The following is a 19,221-nucleotide window of genomic DNA, read 5'->3' on the forward strand; positions in this document are numbered from 1 at the left end:
ATTTTGGGTGTATTTCTATGTTTAAATAGTGCTTGGGTTTTTTTATAAATACATGTCTAGAATTGGGTTTATTTCTAAATTTGTATTTAAAAAAAGTTGGATACACATTCACATTCAATCCTGCCTAATGTATTTCTTCCCTTTCCACATATGTCTTTCTTCTTCAGCCATCTGTCTTTCTTCCTAAACCCATAAGTACAGTGTTGATCACTTTAATATTACCAATATAAACATTTAAAAGCTTCTAACACAAATGCATTAAAAACCGAAATTGAGAGGTATTTAATATAAGATCTTCCTCTTCCATTATGCTTATGAAATTAGGATTCGGATCCTCTGTTTGGATTTTATTTGCGAGCATTTGTTTGATTAATATAAAGCTGCCACATCAAATATAATACAATCCAATGGTGAAAAGAGCTGCCACACCACATATGGTAGTAAATCGAAAAAAAGATAAATGTGCATAGATACTCCCTAACATTATTGGTGAGACCCCTCCATCATAAACGACAAAGGACAGGATGTGATGATGTATTTTTCGTGAGCAATAAGAAGTTGCCGCTAAGAAGTCTTGGGACTCTTCGGCTATCCATAAAAGTATCAATTTTAAAAGAAATTTTAAAAAAATTACACCTGGATTTTATCTTCTAAGGACCTAACCCCTCTCCCACTGCTTGCTTTGTCTCCACGACATTAAGAAAAGCCAAAATCTTGACAAATCAGAAATTTTCTCTCCTAATGTTAAGTTGACCCCAAAAGAAAGGTAATAATGCCCAAGTTCATTATTTTTTCTTTTTTCTGTGATGTTGGTATGCGAGGTGAAGCGAATATATGGACAGTATGTTTTTATAAAAATTAAATAAAATTTATTCAGGTAAAGTTGGAAGACAAAGTACAACATGAAAAATATAATGACACGCACTTACTATATATAATTGATACCAAACTTTGGCAACTATATATAATTGATACCAAACTCACATGTCCTCATTTTTATGTGGATCATCGCCGACCTTGAATCCCACGCAACCTCAGCATACTTGCTGCCCAAGAAAATTCTAGAATACCAAAAAGGCCGTAACGTATATTGTAATCCACTTGGAGAGCTTAATTACAAAAAGACTCATCAGGTCAATTGTCCTCCTCACACATTGTAATTGTATATATGAGGAAAAAAAGAAGGGTAAAAATGGAAGAACGTTTTTCTGTTTATGAGAGGGAACGTGTCAAAATCAGAGCCATACGTTCAGTGCCACCAAACTCGAACGATTTGAGTTTGAGTAGGCCAATTGCAATCTGTCTTTCCCAAACCTTCATTAAATAAATAAGTCGGTATTTAAAAGTCCACGCGGACTCTTTTAAACCCCTCCTCATACACCGACTTCACCTCGTCCTGAAAAACCCTAAACCCTAAAAAAGTCCAGACACAACAGAAAACAATCAAACAAACAAACCCTCTCTCTCTCTCTCTCTCTCTCTCTCTCTCTCTCTATACCGATCATGAGCATGATGCTGGTGAGTCGAAGATACGTGGCGAAATCCATGGTGGGCGTCGCAGGAGGCACAATACGCCTCTTCTCCAGCGCAACAACTACTGCTTGTAGTGGCACCGGAGCAGCAGCGGCAGCCGCCAAACAGTCTACGAGGATGGGTGTTCCTACGTGGACGAAGAGCGGCACCGTTTACTGGGTTCAGATGGATTGTGGGACCAGAAGTACCGGCACCGTGGCCCTGGGTGGCAAGGACGACTACGAGGAAGAGAAGAAACAGCATGCAGCAGATCATGGCTCCAAGCCTTCCGTTGATAACGGTTCTGGCAATAAGGATGAGAAAGGGATCGCCAGTTATTGGGGCGTGGGGCCCACCAAGCTTACCAAGGAAGATGGCACCCAATGGAAATGGACTTGCTTTAGAGTATGAACCTTTTTCTTTATTTTTCTGCCAAACTAGAAGCGTGTTTTTGTCTATTTTTTAGGGTTAAAAACTTTTTTCCTCATTGAAATTTGCGTGAAATTTCAATTTGGTCATTAGAAAAATAAAAATAAAAAATTGGCCGATAAAGTTTAAAATTTTCAGGGATCAAATTGAATTTTTCGTATAAAATTCAATGACAAAAAAAGTTTTTCCCCCTTTTTTAAAATTATTTTTTAATGTGAATTTTGCTGAAATTTGGTTTTGTGAAATATGAATTTGAAGCCATGGGAGACGTACAAAGCCGACGTCTCGATAGATCTGAATAAGCATCACGTGCCAACGACTTTCTTGGACAAAATGGCTTACTGGACCGTCAAGTCTCTCCGATGGCCTACTGATCTTTTCTTCCAGGTATATATATCACATAATTAATTAAATTTTATTTATTCGACTATATTTATATATTTTAATAAATTTTTCATTGTTCAGAATCACTATATTTATATATGTTATTACTAGTTGGACTTGGATGTAAATAAGCCTCACAATCGGGTCAATTTTGAATCAATAATGAAACATATTTGGTGAATGATCTAATACAAGATCCATAGAAAGACCACTCGATCATTTAGAAAACATCATATACTAAAACATTATTTTCACTTTGGAAAAATCCTATCATTTTTTTCTTTTAAAAAAAAAAAAAAATTAATAAATGATAATAATAATAATAGTTAATGTTATTTCTTGAAAAAAAGAAATTGTTGTAACATGAAAGTTGGTGGTGATCAGAGACGGTATGGGTGCCGAGCAATGATGCTGAAACTGTGCAGCAGTGCCTGGGATGGTAGGAGGGATGCTGCTGCACTGCAAGTCCCTGAGGCGGTTCGAGCACAGCGGAGGGTGGATCAAAGCCCTGCTGGAAGAAGCGGAGAACGAGCGAATGCACCTCATGACCTTCATGGAAGTAGCCAAGCCCAAGTGGTACGAGCGTGCCTTAGTTGTCACGGTTCAAGGTGTCTTCTTCAATGCTTACATGTTGGGGTATCTGCTCTCCCCTAAATTCGCTCATCGAATGGTCGGGTACCTTGAGGAGGAAGCAATCCACTCCTACACTGAGTTCCTCAAGGAGTTGGATAAAGGGAACATAGAGAATGTGCCAGCTCCAGCCATTGCTATTGATTATTGGCAGCTCCCACCTAACTCTACGTTGAGAGATGTTGTCACGGTTGTTAGGGCAGATGAGGCACATCATCGAGATGTCAATCACTTTGCCTCGGTAGCAAGCTACTATCAATTAATTTACTGCTTATTGAAACTCAATTAGGCTCTATATGTTATTAATTAATTAGTTAATTTCAATTTTGCAGGACATACACTATCATGGCCACCAACTGAAAGAATCTCCGGCTCCAGTTGGTTATCACTAGGGCTGGACAACCGACCCAACCTGCACCGATTGCCAGAAACCGCCTGACAACAAGTGATCATGATACCTTCTATTTAAATTTTTGGGTCAAGTGATACTATTAGAGATCAGATGGGTAATACTACTGCAGGTGCTAAATAAACCTGCGCTTTGTCTACTATAACTTCATTGTACACACTATGGAAATCGATTTCTTGGTTTTGATACTTTTATTTTTTTTCTTCTTCTAAAAAGTACAGTGTTTACAAAAAATTTCCACTTCTAATCTACCAGGGTTTGATTTGGGTTAGCTATATATAGATGGTGACAGCCAAATCCAATTGCTTTGTTCCTTGGACAAGCATGGCACAAGAGAAAGGAGGTTTTTATTTACTTGACAAAATTTTGTATTGGGGGTTATATCTTGAAGTTTTGTAGACCATCGACACGTGCACGTAGAAAGGCTACAAAGACTTTAAGACAACGTCTTTGACGTGCTTCACCATACCATGCTTATTGCTTTCATAATCTTAATTTATTTTACCTTTATTTACCTATCATCCTTCAAATTTATTTTATATATTATTTATATTATAAAGGGTTTTGTTTTTAATTTTCCTAAAAAGGAAAAACTATAATTTTTATAACAGTTTGAAATGCAGAGAATAATGCTCTGTTTCTTGATATTCTTGGTGAGTACAGTGCTCTATATAAATACAACTTCAAATGGACCAATGGAATATTTACAACAATGTATGCATTAGAGGTTGTCCAGCGTGCTTTCTATCTATCTCAGGCCTTAGATTGTAATAAAGCTAGCAAAGTATACGAAACATTATGAGTCAGCTATTTCTCATATCAACATCAAATGCACGTGAACCTTTCTGATAGCATCTCAAATCCTTGGCGCATGTTAATGGCTTCATTCCACTCTCATATGCTCGTCTCCATATGCTAGCTAAAGCTCTCCACTACGTACTAGAAGGCTTTGTCTCCTCAACAAGTACTAGAAGGCTTTGTCTTCTCAACGGTACTATAAGGCTTTGTCTCCTCATAGCAAAGGTGACCATGTTGATGAGGATGGAGCAACAGCCGAACAGAAGAACAAGAAGAGTAAAGCATGCATGTGATGTCTGGTACAATAGAGCCTCTGTCTTCTCAACGGCCTCAACAGGTACTAGTATAAGGCCCTGTCTTCTCAACGTACGGCTTCTATTATTATTTCCCTTCAACGGAAGGCCACTCACGTGAAGGCAGCCTTTCTCTCAATTTCTCTTAACTTTTTCCCTTTGTTTGAACCTCAATACTTGAGATGCCAACGCCAAGGAGTGGACGCCATCGATTCTTCAAAGAGAATCCAACTGTCTAAATGTATTGATTTACCATGTTATTAATTTTTAAAGTGTTGAACTTTTGCACTTGTGTTTTGTATTAATAAAATAATATATACCTAGAAATTATAAAATAATACTCTTAACATTACTAATGTGCAGTTTTATTTCTTGGGTTTTACTTGGATGCTTGCAATTGCATTACTAATGTTAGTCCTGCTTGAATATTGGAACTTTTATTTATTTATAATTTATTTTTAATATCTGGAAGTTTGAATTTGCTAACTAATCGTGTTTGGTAGGCTAAACTCTGGCTAGATTTTTCCATGGTTTTGAATAATCAGAGCCTGCAAAATAAATTCTTCCCCTGCCCCACTTTTGTCCCCATAACTTGATACAGTATCCCATTTCGCATGTATTTAGCCTGTGGACTTGGACAAAGCCCGAGTTGGCATTTTCCACATGAAAGTTTGTTGATCAGTATGGCAATTTTTATTTGTATTTTTTTTGACATAATCAGTATGACAAAATTAAGAAAACTAAACGAAAGAAAGTATACTCATTTGTTCTTATCAATCAATTTGCAGGGCATTAAAAACCAGGGGAAACACATCCAATTACCCAAATATGGACTGATATTCCATTCATCTTTTATTGGTCGAGCATCTGCGCGGGACAAGGGATGAATGGCTCGTTATCTTGCAAACAAGTGTTCTATTGCAAAATATTGGCTTCTCTATATAAACTCCCCAACCCATCACCTTCACTCTCACCCCTCATCCCACCCTTATCATTAATTCCATTTCATCATGAATTATACTATATATTATTTGAAGCTCTCGGACTCCAACTTGACTCCAACACTCTACTCTAGTATATTACGGAGGATAGTTTGGGAGACTACAATCGTGAGTTGTCGGAGGTCTTGAAGAACACAGTTTCTGGCATGGTCAATGCTATGCATTTTAACAGGGCGGCAGGTAGGAATATCAACTTGTGCATCTATAACATCAATGATGTTATAGTAGCAATTGCCTTGAAGTGTTCAACTCGATGAAATAGTCGTGTGGCTATATGGACTGACGTGCCTGGTGATATTCATGCCATGCAACATGTGGCAAAAAGAGTGGGTTTGAACCACTGCATTGGAAATCAACATATTCTATCAAAGAACATTCCTCAACACTTTGCCTAAACTTATGCATCATGCAAGAGCACGTTGGATAATCAACTCTTCACCTCTGCCATGTTTTCGCCTGAGAAAATTTAGCACTTTAATATGCTTTTAATTTAATTAAATTGACATCATTGTTATAGAGGCATTAACATCAATGGACATTGTTGAGGTTGGAAGCAATCAAGAAATGATATTTCTTATTGATCTCAAATAACAGATTAATCCAAATTGGCTCTAAAACTCAATTTTCATATGTAAACCCAATGACTTGATCCAAATCAGCTAGTTACATAATCAAACTTATAGATAGGATTTATTATATTTTTTAGATTCCAAAAATACCCCTAATTATCCCTTTATCTATTCAAGGCATGATTATAAGTGCTAAACGTTATATATGTCTCCATTAATGAGGTTATCTACTACCTCAATTGATTTTTTTTTTACTATTTTTTTATAATTTCTGTCACCTTTCCTCCGTTTTGTTTTATGATCGAGTTAACTTTCCTTATGTTGTAGATTTGTGATATTTGATACGTGTGCCTATGAAGTAACTTGACTATTAGGTAAATTAGTATTATATACATGTATAATGTCTATATTACTTAATATATGTACCTATCTTTTCAATAAATAATGTACTTATTTTTTTATTTAAAAAATGTGCCTTAAAAAAAAATTGATTTACCTATTTTTTATATATAAATAATGTACCTATATATATTTTGTAAATAAGTAATTTTCCTTTTTCTTTATAAATAATGTACCTATTTTTTTGTAAATAAGTAATGTACCTTTTTTATTTTATAAATCATGTACCTCTTTATAATTTTATAAATAGTGTACCTATGTTATATATATATATATATATATATATAACTTACTGTATAATATATATATTTTTTGGTGTAGAAATAAAGTATTACAAAGAGCAAAAGGAAAATTATTTTGTCTTGATTTGAGTATATTTATAGGTACATTATATATTTCAAAATTGGATTTTATGTAGAAGTTTTAATTTAGGAGGAAAATTAGGTATTAGACATAATTAAGTTTACTAATTAGGAAGTGAGATATTAGGTATTTTAGTTTGGGTTTTAATACTTAATAAAAAATAGCTATTTTAGATTAGGCCCAAGGCTGGCCCAGATTCGTTGGGCCAGCTTAAAAATGTCAAATAAAAAGACAATTCTACCCTTTTCTCTTAAAAAGCCTGGCCCATCTGTAAACCTACAAATTAAATGACGCTTTTGCCTCTCAACGTTTAAACGACGCGCGAGTTCTTCTCTTTCGTTCGTTTTCTTCTTCGTGAGTGGGTTCGCCATTGAGCTCAATTTTCTTGTAGGTTTTGCTTTTATTTTCTTCGCTTTTTCTCTTCCTTTTCTCGCCACGTGTTCGATTTTCATGCGAATGACCGCTGCTTTGGGTGATTTCTATTCTCTTTAGTTTGGGTATTTCGAGCTCAGCTTTGTGGCTCGATTTTGCGGCGCGATCTTGTGGCGTTCAATGCTAAACCCTATATTCTTCGTTTCGTGATCGATTTGATTTTAAGCTGCTGTTTGGTTGTGGAGATTTTTGGCAGTCCTAAGTTTTGAGGTATGAGTACTTTAGAACCTGTTTTCGATTATGTCGACTTGTATGTTTATGGAATTTAGTTTTAGTACTTTTATCGTGGTTTCCTTTTGGTTTCTATTCGAATTGTTTTGATTTTCTGTCATAAACTACATCTGTCATTTCTTGTTCGAGACCGTAAAGCAGAGATGCTTTCTTGTTCGATAATTCAATTTCAGAATAATTTTTGCAAGTATATTGGAATGTTACAACTGCTGACCTACTTAAATGTGATTTGATATTAGTTTTAGTACTTTGATTATGCCTTTACCTTTTGAGCAAAGTGCAGATTTTGACCTGCAGCGATTTCTTGTTCGATAATTCAATTTCAGAATAATTTTTGCAAGTATATTGGAATGTTACAACTGCTGACCTACTTAAATGTGATTTGATATTAGTTTTAGTACTTTGATTATACCTTTACCTTTTGAGCAAAGAAGCAGATTTTGACCAGAAACTTGTTCGAGACTTAAATCTTGTTCGATAATTCAATTTGAATAATTTTGCAAGTATATTGGAATGTTACAACTGCTGACCTACTTAAATGTGTTTTGATATTAGTTTTAGTACTTTGGCAGAAACTGGCAGCTTGTTTCATAATTCGATTTGCATAATATTTGGAAGTCTATTGAATTTTACAAGCTCATGTACATTATTTACTGATTTAAATTGTTTTCTGTTTTGTTTGTTGTTTTGTTTGCATTTTCAAGGCTAATGGAGGTGTGTGTCATTGCCAAGTGCACATATAAGTCGGAAACCATTATGTTTTCAGTTTCATCAGAGTCATCCATGGTTGATATTTTGAAGACTTTGTGTCTAAGGTTTAAGGGTTTGCAGTTGGGTTGTTTTACGTTACGGTATTCGCTGCCCAGTTATCCGAGTTGTTTTCTAGAAACGGATAGCGATTTGGACATGATGAGGTCATTTTTGTTTGTATCAAATGAGAAGAGTGTTGATATTTTAGTGAAGGATTTATGCGGGAGCAGTGAATATAGTGGTGATTTTTGTGCAAATAAGGAGTTGATAGCATGTGAAAAGGGCGAGTCGTCGTGTTCTAGTACTGTCGAAGACAGAAATGAATTTTTGGGCAGGTCGAAGAGAGCAAGTGCTAAGCCTTTGTTGTCGAATGAGTGGGAGACGTACATACATCATGTAGGGCAGAAGTTTGACGGTGGTGCAGAGGAGTTCCGTTTGAAATTGTGCAAGTACGCTCTTGAAGTAGGATTTAATTTTTTATATGCCGGCAATGACAAGAAGCGGGTGGTTGCTATTTGTTCGAATAAGAAATTGGAGGGTTGTAGCTGGCGTGTTTATGCTTCTCGTTGTGAAGCTACTGGCTGTTTTGTAATTCGGACATTAAATAATGTGCATACATGTGTGGGTCGAATACGGGAATCAAAGAGTAAGATGATGAAGTCTCGTGTGGTGTCCTCCTCATTGTGGACAGAATTCGTGCAAAACCAGAGCTGAAGCCAGTTGAGATTATACACGAGTTCAAAGATTATTATGGTATAGACATTTCATACTACCATGCATGGTTTGGCAAAGAGTTAGCTAAATTGAACGTTCACGGTGATGAGTCGAAGTCCTTCAACGAGTTAGTGTGGTATGCGGACGCCGTAAAGGAAACTAACCCTGGTTCTCTCTGCACTCTTGAATGTGAAGCTGGAATTAATCGCTTTAGACGGTTTTTTGTGTCGTTTGGCGGTTGCATTGCTGGATTTCAATATTGCATACCCTTGTTGTTCGTTGATGCTACGTTTTTGAAGAGCAAGTACAAGGGGCAGCTTCTCTGTGCTTCCGGAAAGAATGGAAATCAAGGTATGGTTACTGTAATGTATTGCGATTCCATTTGTTGCAATTTTTTAGCGAAACTGCATTGCAGTTTCTTGTTTCATAATTCGATTTTCTTAGTAATTTTTTTATGTCTGTAGGAATGTTGCAACTGCTCATGAACTTAAATGTGTTTTAAATTTAGTTTTAGTACTTGGATCATGGATTTGCCTCTTGGTTTCCTTTCAAATTTGAGCAGATTTGTTTTCAAAAACTGCACTGCAATTTCCCTTTTTTGCTTATACTTGTGCTCTTGGTTTTGTTTTGCAGGGTTTTATCCTCTAGCTTTTGGAGTTGTTGATTCTGAGACAGAGGAGAATTGGACTTGGTTTCTTCAACATTTGGCTTCTATTTTGCTACCGATGGGGAGAGTGGTGACCTTTTTTTCGGATCGCAATCAAGGTTTGTTAAATGCAACGGGGTTTGTGTTTCCTGGATGGCCTCATTCTTACTGTTACTATCACCTCAAACAGAATTTGATATCGAAGTACCCGAAGTCAGGTTATGGGAAATTGCTCCAGGATCGTGTTATCAATTTATTTAGTAGGTGCGCATATACTGTTACAGAGGAAGAGTTTACGGTAGCAATGGAGGAGTTGGTGATTGTTGGGAGTTCGAAAGTGAAGACATTTATATCTGATTTGTCTAGAGATCACTATGCTAACGCATATTTCAAAGGAATGCGGTATGGGGAGATGGCAAATAGTTTAGCGGAGTCATTTAATAATTGGGTTGGTGTGTTTCGAGATTTGCCGGTGCTACCTTTGATAGAAGGGATTCGACAGAAATTGATGGTATTGAATTCTCAACGACGAATTGAAGCGGAGAAGTGGACAACAATTTTGTGTCCGGAGATGGAAACTAGACTGTGGGAAAATGCGGAGGCCGGTAGGACTTGGGTAGTTCGTCGTTCTAGTTTCACTGTTTTTGAAGTATTTGCTGATTATTCTGTGATGGTTGATCTTGAGCAAAGGACTTGTTCTTGCCGTCTTTGGCAAATTGACGGTTTTCCTTGCACGCATGCGGTAGCTGCAATTCTAGCAAAGAAAGATTCAATTTATGATTACGTGGAGTGTTACTATAGGACTGACTTCTTTCGAAAAGCCTATGAGAGTCCTATTTTTCCTATTCCAGATATTGGGAAAGGCTTGGGCAGCAACAGTTTTGCAGCTGGATTTGTGCTTCCGCCAATTACAAAGAGGCCAGCCGGAAGACCACCAACAAAGAGGATCAAAGCTTTTGGTGAATTTAAAAGGCCATTGAAATGCAGTCGGTGTAGTGTTACTGGGCATAATAGGAAGACTTGCAAGGCTGTGATATGAACATTCCTTCTCAGTTGACGATTGCTTACGTTAGATATGGTTTAGTGAATGTATAGTCAGTTTCTGCATTGCACTTTTTGCGAACCTGCATTGCAGTTTTAGTTGCTTTTAATTGGCTACACAGCTTCTAATTGGATATTATGATTGTTTTTTGAAGTTAATGAAAATTATACAATTGTTTCATGAGTGGATATTCGTTTTTGACTGCCATTGAATGCTTGTTTTCAGATTTGAGCAGATTTTGTTGCGAAACTGCTGCTTTCTGTTTATTTGTTGCAGATTTTGAACAGAACTTGTCCCATAATTCAATTTCAGAATACTTTTTGCTAGTCTATGTTGTGATTTGATATTAGTTTTAGTACTTTGATTATGCCTTTACCTTTTGAGCAGCAGTGCAGATTTTGACAGAGCTATAGTGTGAGACTAGCAGCTTTCTTGTTCGATATTTCAATTTCAGAATAATTTTGCAAGTATATTGGAATGTTACAACTGCTGACCTACTTAAATGTGTTTTGATATTAGTTTTAGTACTTTGATTATGCCTTTACCTTTCGAGCGCAAGTAGATTTTGACGAATCAGCTATGCAGTTTCTTGTTCGATATTTCAATTTGAATAATTTTGAGAATAATTGTTCGAGACTGAAACTGCACTCATTTTAATTTATTGCGATATTTTACGAGAAAATTCAGTGCAGTTTGTTGTTTCCCTTTCGTTTTGTTGCATCCTGTTCCAAGATTATATTACAGTTTATATGTATAGGAAATATGTTCTTATATACCATAACTAGAAATATTTACAAACATCCACAAGAATTAAGATACATATTGTCTTGAGTTAATGAAAGGCAAATCACTAGAGACGATTAATTACACAGTGTTTGTGGTGTAGGAGTTTTGTGACATATTGTGCTCGATATTCATTCATGAAATTCTTGTCCACATTTTTTGGAATGGGCTGTCCTTGTGCTATTTTATCCATGTAGAACATGACGAACATGCTGCAATCCAACCTGCAAATGAATACGAGATTAGCTTTTGGTTTTGAATGATTTCAAATTGTAATGAATGGTTGAGTAGACACAATTCTTACGAAGACGAATTTTGTTGAGCACATTCTGTGTCATCCTCAAATGGAAACTAATATGGATTTTGCAGAATCCAATTTAGAGTGAGTTCTTAATTTGGGGACAAATCAACCTGTGCAGGTGTAGGGGGCCCTTCTTTTTGCTTCACAAGTTTTGGTATTGTTTTAGTTTCTAAGAACTCTTGTGCTTGTGGTCTGATATATTCTAGCCACCCTTCCACAATATTAACCTGTTTAAAGAAGAAGAAAAAAAGAGAAAAAGAAATGGTAATCAGTGCATTGCATATTATAGTTTTGGTCTGAAATTAAGCGATTATAATACAAACTGCATTGCAGTTTATTTGTGTTTGTGCTGAGAAATTAAGACAGTTTGATTCCACTTACAAAATTTTGAGCAATGTCAATACACTTTTCTTCTTTTCTAGATCCCAACGATCTAAGTGGATTGTAGTGTCTCCACTTTCGTTCCATTTTGTGAAATGTGAGAAGTGTAAAGTGGAACTCAGAACTTGAAATGATCGGGAAGAAGAGAACATTGCATTTCCCGAGTTTTTCAAGTAAGTGTTCATACAGGGCCCTATGCCAATTTGGTTCTAGAAAGGTTTGCATGTAAGCCTGCCATCATTGAATGGCAATTTGTTAGTATATATTTTTCGAAAACTGCAGTGCCGTGTCTGTTTAAACAACTTTGAATTTTCAAAATAATTCTTACCCAAGTCCATGTAGACATGTACTGTGGACTATCTGTCTGCATGGGCCCTATTTTCTCCTCCTCTATTTGGATATAGGCCTCAATAACCTGTTTCACATTGATTGGAGAAAAATGGAATTATTAACGGGTTAATATAGGTAGCACAAATAAAAAATGCAGTGCAGTGTGTGTTATAGAATTAGTATTTTATACTTACGTTTTGTGACAGTTCCAGGTCCCATACAATATCTTTGATATCATGGTTTGTCACTTTCTCATTATCGAGTCCTGCCCAAAAGTTATCACTGCGGATTCGAATACATGAAATTCACAAGATTAGTTTTAGTTTATTGTAATTAAAAGATGAAAGAGTTGTTCTTTTGGAATAGAGATATTACCTAGGTTGAGTACTTAAGTAGTATTCTTGAATTCTGTCCCTGTCCTCCTTTGGAATTTTCTGCCAAACCCTCTTTTGACCCCATCCTAGTTTTTTCTTTGTTGGCTTTTTTTTTCCTTCATCTTCATCATTTGATTCTTGCATACCTACAGGTATTGAATCATGAAGGCTCGTTATTGAATCATTGAAATGAGAAACATTCAAGAAGCACAGAAACTGCAATGCGTTTGTGGTTCACTGCAATGCGTTTGTCTTTCACTAAAATGCAAAAAGAGAATACACCAGAAAATATTCAAGAACACAGAAACTGCAATGCAGTTTGTAGTTCACTGCAATGCTTTGTCTTTCACTAAAATGCAAAAAGAGAATACACCAAAAATATTCAAGAAGCAATTTGTCTAAAAATGCAAAAAGAGAATACACTAGAAAATATGCATCAACTTGACATGAAATTGAAAGATCAGCATAGCCAAAACAAGAACTGCAAAACATAACAGAAACTACAGAAGAACATGGCGTGAAATGAGCAACATTCAAGAAGCACAGAATCGCAATGCGGTTTGTAGTTCACTGCAATGCAGTTTGTCTTTCACTAAAATGCAAAAAAGAGAATACACTAGAAAATATGCATCAACTTGACATGAAATTGAAAGATCAGCATAGCCAAAACAAGAACTGCAAAACATAATAGAAACTACAGAAGAACATGGCATGAAATGAGCAACATTCAAGAAGAAGCGCAATGCATTTGTGGTTCATCTGATGCAAAAGCAGAATATACCAGAAATATGCATCAACTTGACATGAAATTGAAAGATCAAGCATAGCCAAAACAAGAACTACAAAACATAACAGAAACTACAGAACAACATGACGTGAAATGAGCAACATTCAAGAAGCCTGCAATGCAGTTTGTGGTTCATCAATGCAAAAAAGAATATACCAGGAAATATGCATCAACTTGACATGAAATTGAAAGATCAGCATAGCCAAAACAAGAAATACAAAACATAACAGAAACTACAGAACAACATGACGTGAAATGGAAAGAAGTATAAATAATTTAGCAGAAACTACAATGCGCTGTTTTGTTCAAGAAAAACAGTTTTGATGCTCTTTTTCTTTCTTTTGTGATTTTTCGGTTTTTAGAGGTTTTCAAACCAAAACTAAACCCAAAACCTAAACTACATTGCAGAATGAAGAATGAACAGGAAGTAAAATTTCAGAACCCTAAAATCGAACGCAAATTTGTGTTAGGGGTCATTTTCTTACGATTTTTTCCCCAAGAGAGTGCTAAACCCTTAAATCGCGGGTCGCCGCTTCGTCGCCGCTCGTCCGGTCGCCGCTTCAGATTTTGGGGAATAGGTTGGAACTGCTGAAAGAGAGAATGAAGAATCGGCTTCGATCATTGGTGGTCTTCGATGATGGTCGCACGAATGGGTTGGTGGTCTTCGATGATCGTTGGTGGTCTTCAATGATCGTTGGTGGTCTGGAGGTTTCTGGAGGTGAAGTTGAAACGTCGCGCGAAGGGGTTGTGATTCAATTTTGGTTTCTGTTGATGTCGTTTTGGTTCAGTTTTGGCTTGATGTCGTTTTTCAATTTTGGTTTAAAACTAAATACTGAAAATGGCATATGTTGTAATTTTCATATTTTGTAATGGTATTTTTGTTACATTTTGGTTTTTTGCCTTTTGCTAATTAGACTAAATTGTATTTCTTTATACTAAATTAGTAAACTATATTATGCTTTAAAACTAAAGCTCCCTAATTTAGGCGGGTTAATGTCTGGGGTTTTTAATTTGCAAGGGCCTATCATTGTATGATGGCTAAAATGGATAAAACACATAATTTAGGCTAAAATGGATAAAAACATATTCCAAAAGTGTAATGTCACAGTGCAACAAACGAGAGATGTAAGAAATTTATACCTCTTCTTACCGATTCCACCCATTCCAACTTTCTGCTAACCCACTATATCATGCCTCTTTTTTTTCTTTTTCTTTTTCATGGCCTTCATCTGCAAAATACAATATCAATATTCCTTTTAGTAGCAGGAACTGTCAAAAATGAAAGAAAAAGAATTCATCTATTGAAACGTATAAATTATGTACCTCAAGTTGATCGTTAGGCATGATGATGATGGTTGAGAGTTTTGAGGTGTTGTGTGGAATTTGCTAATTAAGGGGTAGGGGGGAGGAGACTTGCTTTCGGTTTTGTGCTTACTGAAGAGAGAGAGAGAGAGAGAGAGAGAGAGTTTTGATCTGGAAGCAGAGGGGGAAGTCGAGGTGAGGGGTGAGAGTGAAGCCGGTGGGTTGGGGAGGTTATATAGAGTACTGGAAGGCTGTGTCTTCTCAATGAGTACTGAAGGCTTTGTCTTCTCAACAGGTAAAGACAAATGTAAACATGCATGTGATGAGCCTGTCTTATCAATGGCCTCAACAACAGGTACTTCTGTACTATAAGGCTGTGGTCGTTAATTAATAAAAAACAGAGCCTAGAAAGCCACTCACGGTGGAGTTAAATCTGAGGACCCTACAGAGGTTCTGTCTCCTCAACGGGCACTATAGAGGCTCTGTCTGTGGTTAGTAGGTAATATATATGTATGAGTATATGTATACAACGGCTTGTATTATTACTTACCTTCATTATTTACCAAGATACAAAATATTCAGGGTCAAAGATGAGAGTTCAACAACACATGCCTACTATTTCGCACCAAAAAAAAAAACCAACACATGCCTACTAACCACACAACATAACATGCAAATGCATGCATACGTGACCAAGATACAAAATATTGGTTCAGTCTACCATTTCAGAGAATAAATGGAAGGTACAAGAAATACTATTAAAAATACTCCGGATCCACTGGCATCACATTCAATAATAAAGTTCCTTGAGAAATCTAGCAGAGCAAGCACGGGAGCTCTAGTCATCACTTCCTTCAACTGGACTTCATCCACCACTTTAATGTTTATCACTTCGTGTCTATCCTTTGTGCTTCAAATTTCCTCGTCTTTTCGGGCTGACTGGGGGTCAAAATTGTAGGTTGGCTCATTGGCAGAGGTTCATGCTGGTTAAGTGAATTGTAGGTTGGCTCATTGGTGTATCTTGTGCAAAAATATATTTATAAAAAATAAAAAAAGAGGCACAATCTGTAAACATTAGTTAGATATATTTATACATTTTTGCAGGGATTCAGTCATATTAGTGCTTCAAAATAAAATCCCAGACAATATTGCATCAGGTTGAGCAACATAAAATGAAACTAGAATGTTTTTAATTTTACTCACGGTACAGCCACACTGAGACAATTTATCAGCGGCACCACATCCCCAGATAAATTTTGAAATCTGAAAAGTACAATAAATGAGAAAGCTTTTGTCTCCTCAATAAAGATTTGTCTTCTCAACGGGTACCATAGAAATGTCTTCTCAACGGGTACCATTTTTGTCTCCTCAACAAAGATTTGTCTTTTCAATTTGTGCCATAGAAGTGTCTTCTCAACGGGTACCATGGAGCCACTTACGTGAAGACTGTGGTCATGAAAGAGACTCCACCAGAGAAATATTTTCAATTTTGACTACTATTTTCAATTCTTCCCCTTTTTCTTTAGAAATTTTTTTAAATTTTTGGGTACTATTCCTCCTAAGAAAAAATTTGAGATTTGATACAAAGAAGAAAATCAAATGTGTCTGCCTCCTCATTGGTGTATCTTGTGCAAAATATATTTCTAAAAAATTTAAAAAAAGGCACAATCTGGAAACATTAGTTAGATATATTTATACATTTTTGCAAGGACTCAGTCATATTAGTGCTTCAAAATAAAATCCCAAACAATATTGCATCAGGTTGTGCAACATAAAATGAAACTAGAATGTTTTTAATTTTACTCACGGTAGCATTACTAATGTGTAGTATTTTATGTTACTCAACCTAGAAACATAAATACATGAACTGTCTGCTGCTTCTAACATATACCTAGAAACTGGAAAATGTCTGCTGCTTCTAAAATTACTAATGTGTAGTATTACTAATGTGCACCAAACATTACTAATGAGAGAGAGAGAGAGAGAGAGAGAATTTGGGAATAATATATACCTAGAAACTGTCTGCTGCTTCTAACATTACTAATGTATAGTATTTTTGCTTGAAAATTGCTTTATAAATTATACTTGAAGAAACACTATCTTAGTCCTCCTTGAATATTGGAACTTTCTTTCCCTGCCCCACTTTTATCCCCATAACTTGATACAGTATCCCATTTCGCATATTTTTATTCTCAAATGGTTAATATTCCCTTAAATCTACGGTAGAACAAGTATACTTTTGCACTGCATCTTTAGTTGGTTGGCGTATTTCAATGATTATTTTTTGTTTGCAAATTGGTCAATACAAATTAAGGGTCTGTATGGTTGAATTTCAGGGTGTATGACTGATGAGGAACTTTTTGGAACTTAATCTCCCAAAACTCAAGGAAGGTAAGAAGCCAAAGTTCAGTTTGGGAGTGGCTGAACATAAGATTGGTTCTCACATCTTTCAAGTGACTAGAATTTCTTGCCAAAGTACTGAGTTTGTTCATGAGCTGCTTCGTGGAGTGCAGCTGCATTTTGATAGGTTTATCAGGACCTAAAGGTTTGAAATTTTGCTGTATTCACATCCTACATTTTGATAGGTTTAGCATTTTGATAGTTTTTGTTTTGGGTTTCTTGTTTTGTGGGTTTAAGATATAATGACATTATCCTTTCTTTTGCTTTTTCTTTCTCTTTTTCAGCCTGTGGACTTGGACAAAGCCCGACTTGGTCTCGGCAGCAGTTACAGCATAGGGCAAGGTCAAGTTTAATCCTGACCGAGTTGACAATACGGTGATTCAAGCAATCTCCATTCTAGATAACCTTGATAAGGTTATCAATTAAGGAGATTCAGGTATGACACTGGCATTGACACACACATCTTATGTATATATATAAAACAGTTAACCAGCTGCATCTTCTGGAAGAGCTTGTCGATTGTGATGAGTTTTTTTAAAATTTTCTCCTCATAGAATGGTACTCTTGGCATTTTCCTGAACTGGGAAAAAGTGTCACTGACAATTATCTCTATGCTAAAGTGGCAAAAAGTATTGAAGACAAGTCAAGATTGTCCGAAGACAGACTTCCAGATTTAACTGATATTGTTGGGGATGAAGATAAGGCAAAGGAGATTATTGAAGCTGCCAAAGCATCCATGGGTAAGATTCCGTAATGCATTGCCTGTCATTCATTCATTTCTTTATTATATATTCGTTATTCTTATTGTTACTTTCTGGGTTCTTTTTATTTTTCACAGGGCAGGATTTTTCTCTAGCTGACTTGGATATTGTTCAGCAATTTGCAGAGAGGTTGGCGGGTCTATCTGATTACAGGAAAGGCATTTGTGATTTCCTAGGTACTAAAATGAATGATATTGCACCCATTTTGGCCTCCTTAATTGGTGTGGTAGTTGGAGCTCGATTGATATCTCATGCCGGTAGCCTTACGAATTTGGCTAAATGCCCTTCTTCTACCCTTCAGATCCCTGGCTCCGACAACTCACAATTGTAGTCTCCTAAACAATCCTCCATAATATACTGGAGTAGAATGTTGGAATCACGTTGGATTTCAAGAGCTTCGATATAGCATAATTCATGATGGAATGAAGAGTGGGATGAGGGGTGAGAGTGAAGGTGGTGGGTTGGGGGTTTATATAGAGAAACCAAAACCTTAGATTGTAATAAAGTTAGCAAAGTACATGAAGCATTATGAGTCAGCTGTTTCTCATATCAAAATTTAAAAAAGCATCACCAACAAGAATGGAAATTGATTTCTTGGTTTTGATACTTACATTTTTTATTTGTTTTTCCTAAAAAGTATAGTTTTTACAAAAAGTTCCCACTTCTAACCTACAAGGGTTTGGTTTGGGCTAGCTATATATAGATGGTGTAAAAATACAAGTGCCAGTATAACGCAAAAAGCTTCAATCTTGTTCATGTCAGCCAAATCCAAATCCAAATCCAATTGGGTTGTTTAATTGCTTTGGGCCTTGGACAAGCATGGCACAAGATAAATGAGGTTTTTATTTCTAGAAAAAACTTTGTAATTTTTTTTAGGGATACTGCTGTTTTTTTTTATTATCAAAGAGTAAGAAACTTCCATTCCAACCAAAAAACATACAATTTGCAGACAAAAACATGGATGCAACAAGAAGCGGCCTCATTAAAACCTTGCCACGGTGGAGTAAATGAGAAATATGGTGCTTATTGAATACAAAAAAAATGGAAATCTGAGGCCCTAGTTTTTGTTTGGGACATTTTGGAAAAAGCAAAAGGAGAGAAAAAATTTAAAAGAAGCAAAAATGGACAAAAATGCCCTTATTTATTTTTAGATTTCCTAAGGAATCCAATACATTTGCATGTCTTTGATTTGAAAGTTGA

At 36.1% G+C, this 19,221-nt stretch overlaps 4 protein-coding genes and 1 long non-coding RNA gene across 9 annotated transcripts; 4 read left to right on the forward strand and 1 right to left on the reverse strand.

The window, feature by feature from the left end:
• Positions 1-1,426: 1,426 nt before the first annotated feature.
• On the forward strand, positions 1,427-3,558 carry LOC103336721 (ubiquinol oxidase 1, mitochondrial). Its single transcript, XM_008239818.3, has 4 exons — positions 1,427-1,917; positions 2,200-2,328; positions 2,710-3,196; positions 3,288-3,558. The coding sequence occupies exons 3-4, from the start codon at positions 2,762-2,764 to the stop codon at positions 3,345-3,347; spliced, it is 495 nt and encodes a 164-aa protein (XP_008238040.2). The 5' UTR covers positions 1,427-1,917; positions 2,200-2,328; positions 2,710-2,761; the 3' UTR covers positions 3,348-3,558.
• A 5,259-nt stretch (positions 3,559-8,817) lies between these two features.
• Positions 8,818-9,416, forward strand: LOC148915520 (uncharacterized). The gene is made up of 3 exons (XM_089041937.1): positions 8,818-8,846; positions 8,892-9,265; positions 9,379-9,416. The coding sequence occupies exons 1-3, from the start codon at positions 8,818-8,820 to the stop codon at positions 9,414-9,416; spliced, it is 441 nt and encodes a 146-aa protein (XP_088898063.1).
• LOC148915521 (uncharacterized) lies at positions 8,887-10,686 on the forward strand. Its single transcript, XM_089055837.1, has 2 exons — positions 8,887-9,265; positions 9,548-10,686. Exon 2 carries the CDS (start codon positions 9,640-9,642, stop codon positions 10,597-10,599), a length of 960 nt encoding a protein of 319 aa, XP_088911963.1. The 5' UTR covers positions 8,887-9,265; positions 9,548-9,639; the 3' UTR covers positions 10,600-10,686.
• A 668-nt stretch (positions 10,687-11,354) lies between these two features.
• LOC148915522 (uncharacterized) lies at positions 11,355-15,080 on the reverse strand. Of its 5 annotated transcripts, none has more exons than XM_089055840.1 (8): positions 14,882-15,080; positions 14,709-14,787; positions 12,773-12,917; positions 12,619-12,679; positions 12,396-12,482; positions 12,068-12,298; positions 11,690-11,913; positions 11,355-11,609 (listed from the first exon to the last, which is right to left on the reverse strand). In XM_089055840.1, the coding sequence occupies exons 2-7, from the start codon at positions 14,719-14,721 to the stop codon at positions 11,776-11,778; spliced, it is 675 nt and encodes a 224-aa protein (XP_088911966.1). In that variant the 5' UTR covers positions 14,722-14,787; positions 14,882-15,080; the 3' UTR covers positions 11,355-11,609; positions 11,690-11,775. The 5 variants fall into 5 exon arrangements, 3 of the variants coding, with proteins under 3 accessions (XP_088911966.1, XP_088911964.1, XP_088911965.1); XM_089055838.1 differs by having other exon boundaries at positions 12,592-12,679; XM_089055839.1 differs by having other exon boundaries at positions 12,592-12,679; positions 14,699-14,787.
• Positions 15,081-16,834: 1,754 nt separating this feature from the next.
• On the forward strand, positions 16,835-18,469 carry LOC103336768 (uncharacterized). Its single transcript, XR_016122141.1, has 3 exons — positions 16,835-17,405; positions 17,545-18,000; positions 18,099-18,469. It is a non-coding gene; the product is annotated as an uncharacterized LOC103336768 (long non-coding RNA).
• Positions 18,470-19,221: the final 752 nt, after the last annotated feature.

Source organism: Prunus mume, linkage group LG7 (assembly GCF_029339155.1).
Source record: "Prunus mume cultivar Tortuosa linkage group LG7, ASM2933915v1, whole genome shotgun sequence".
NCBI classification, from domain to species: Eukaryota; Viridiplantae; Streptophyta; class Magnoliopsida; order Rosales; family Rosaceae; genus Prunus; species Prunus mume.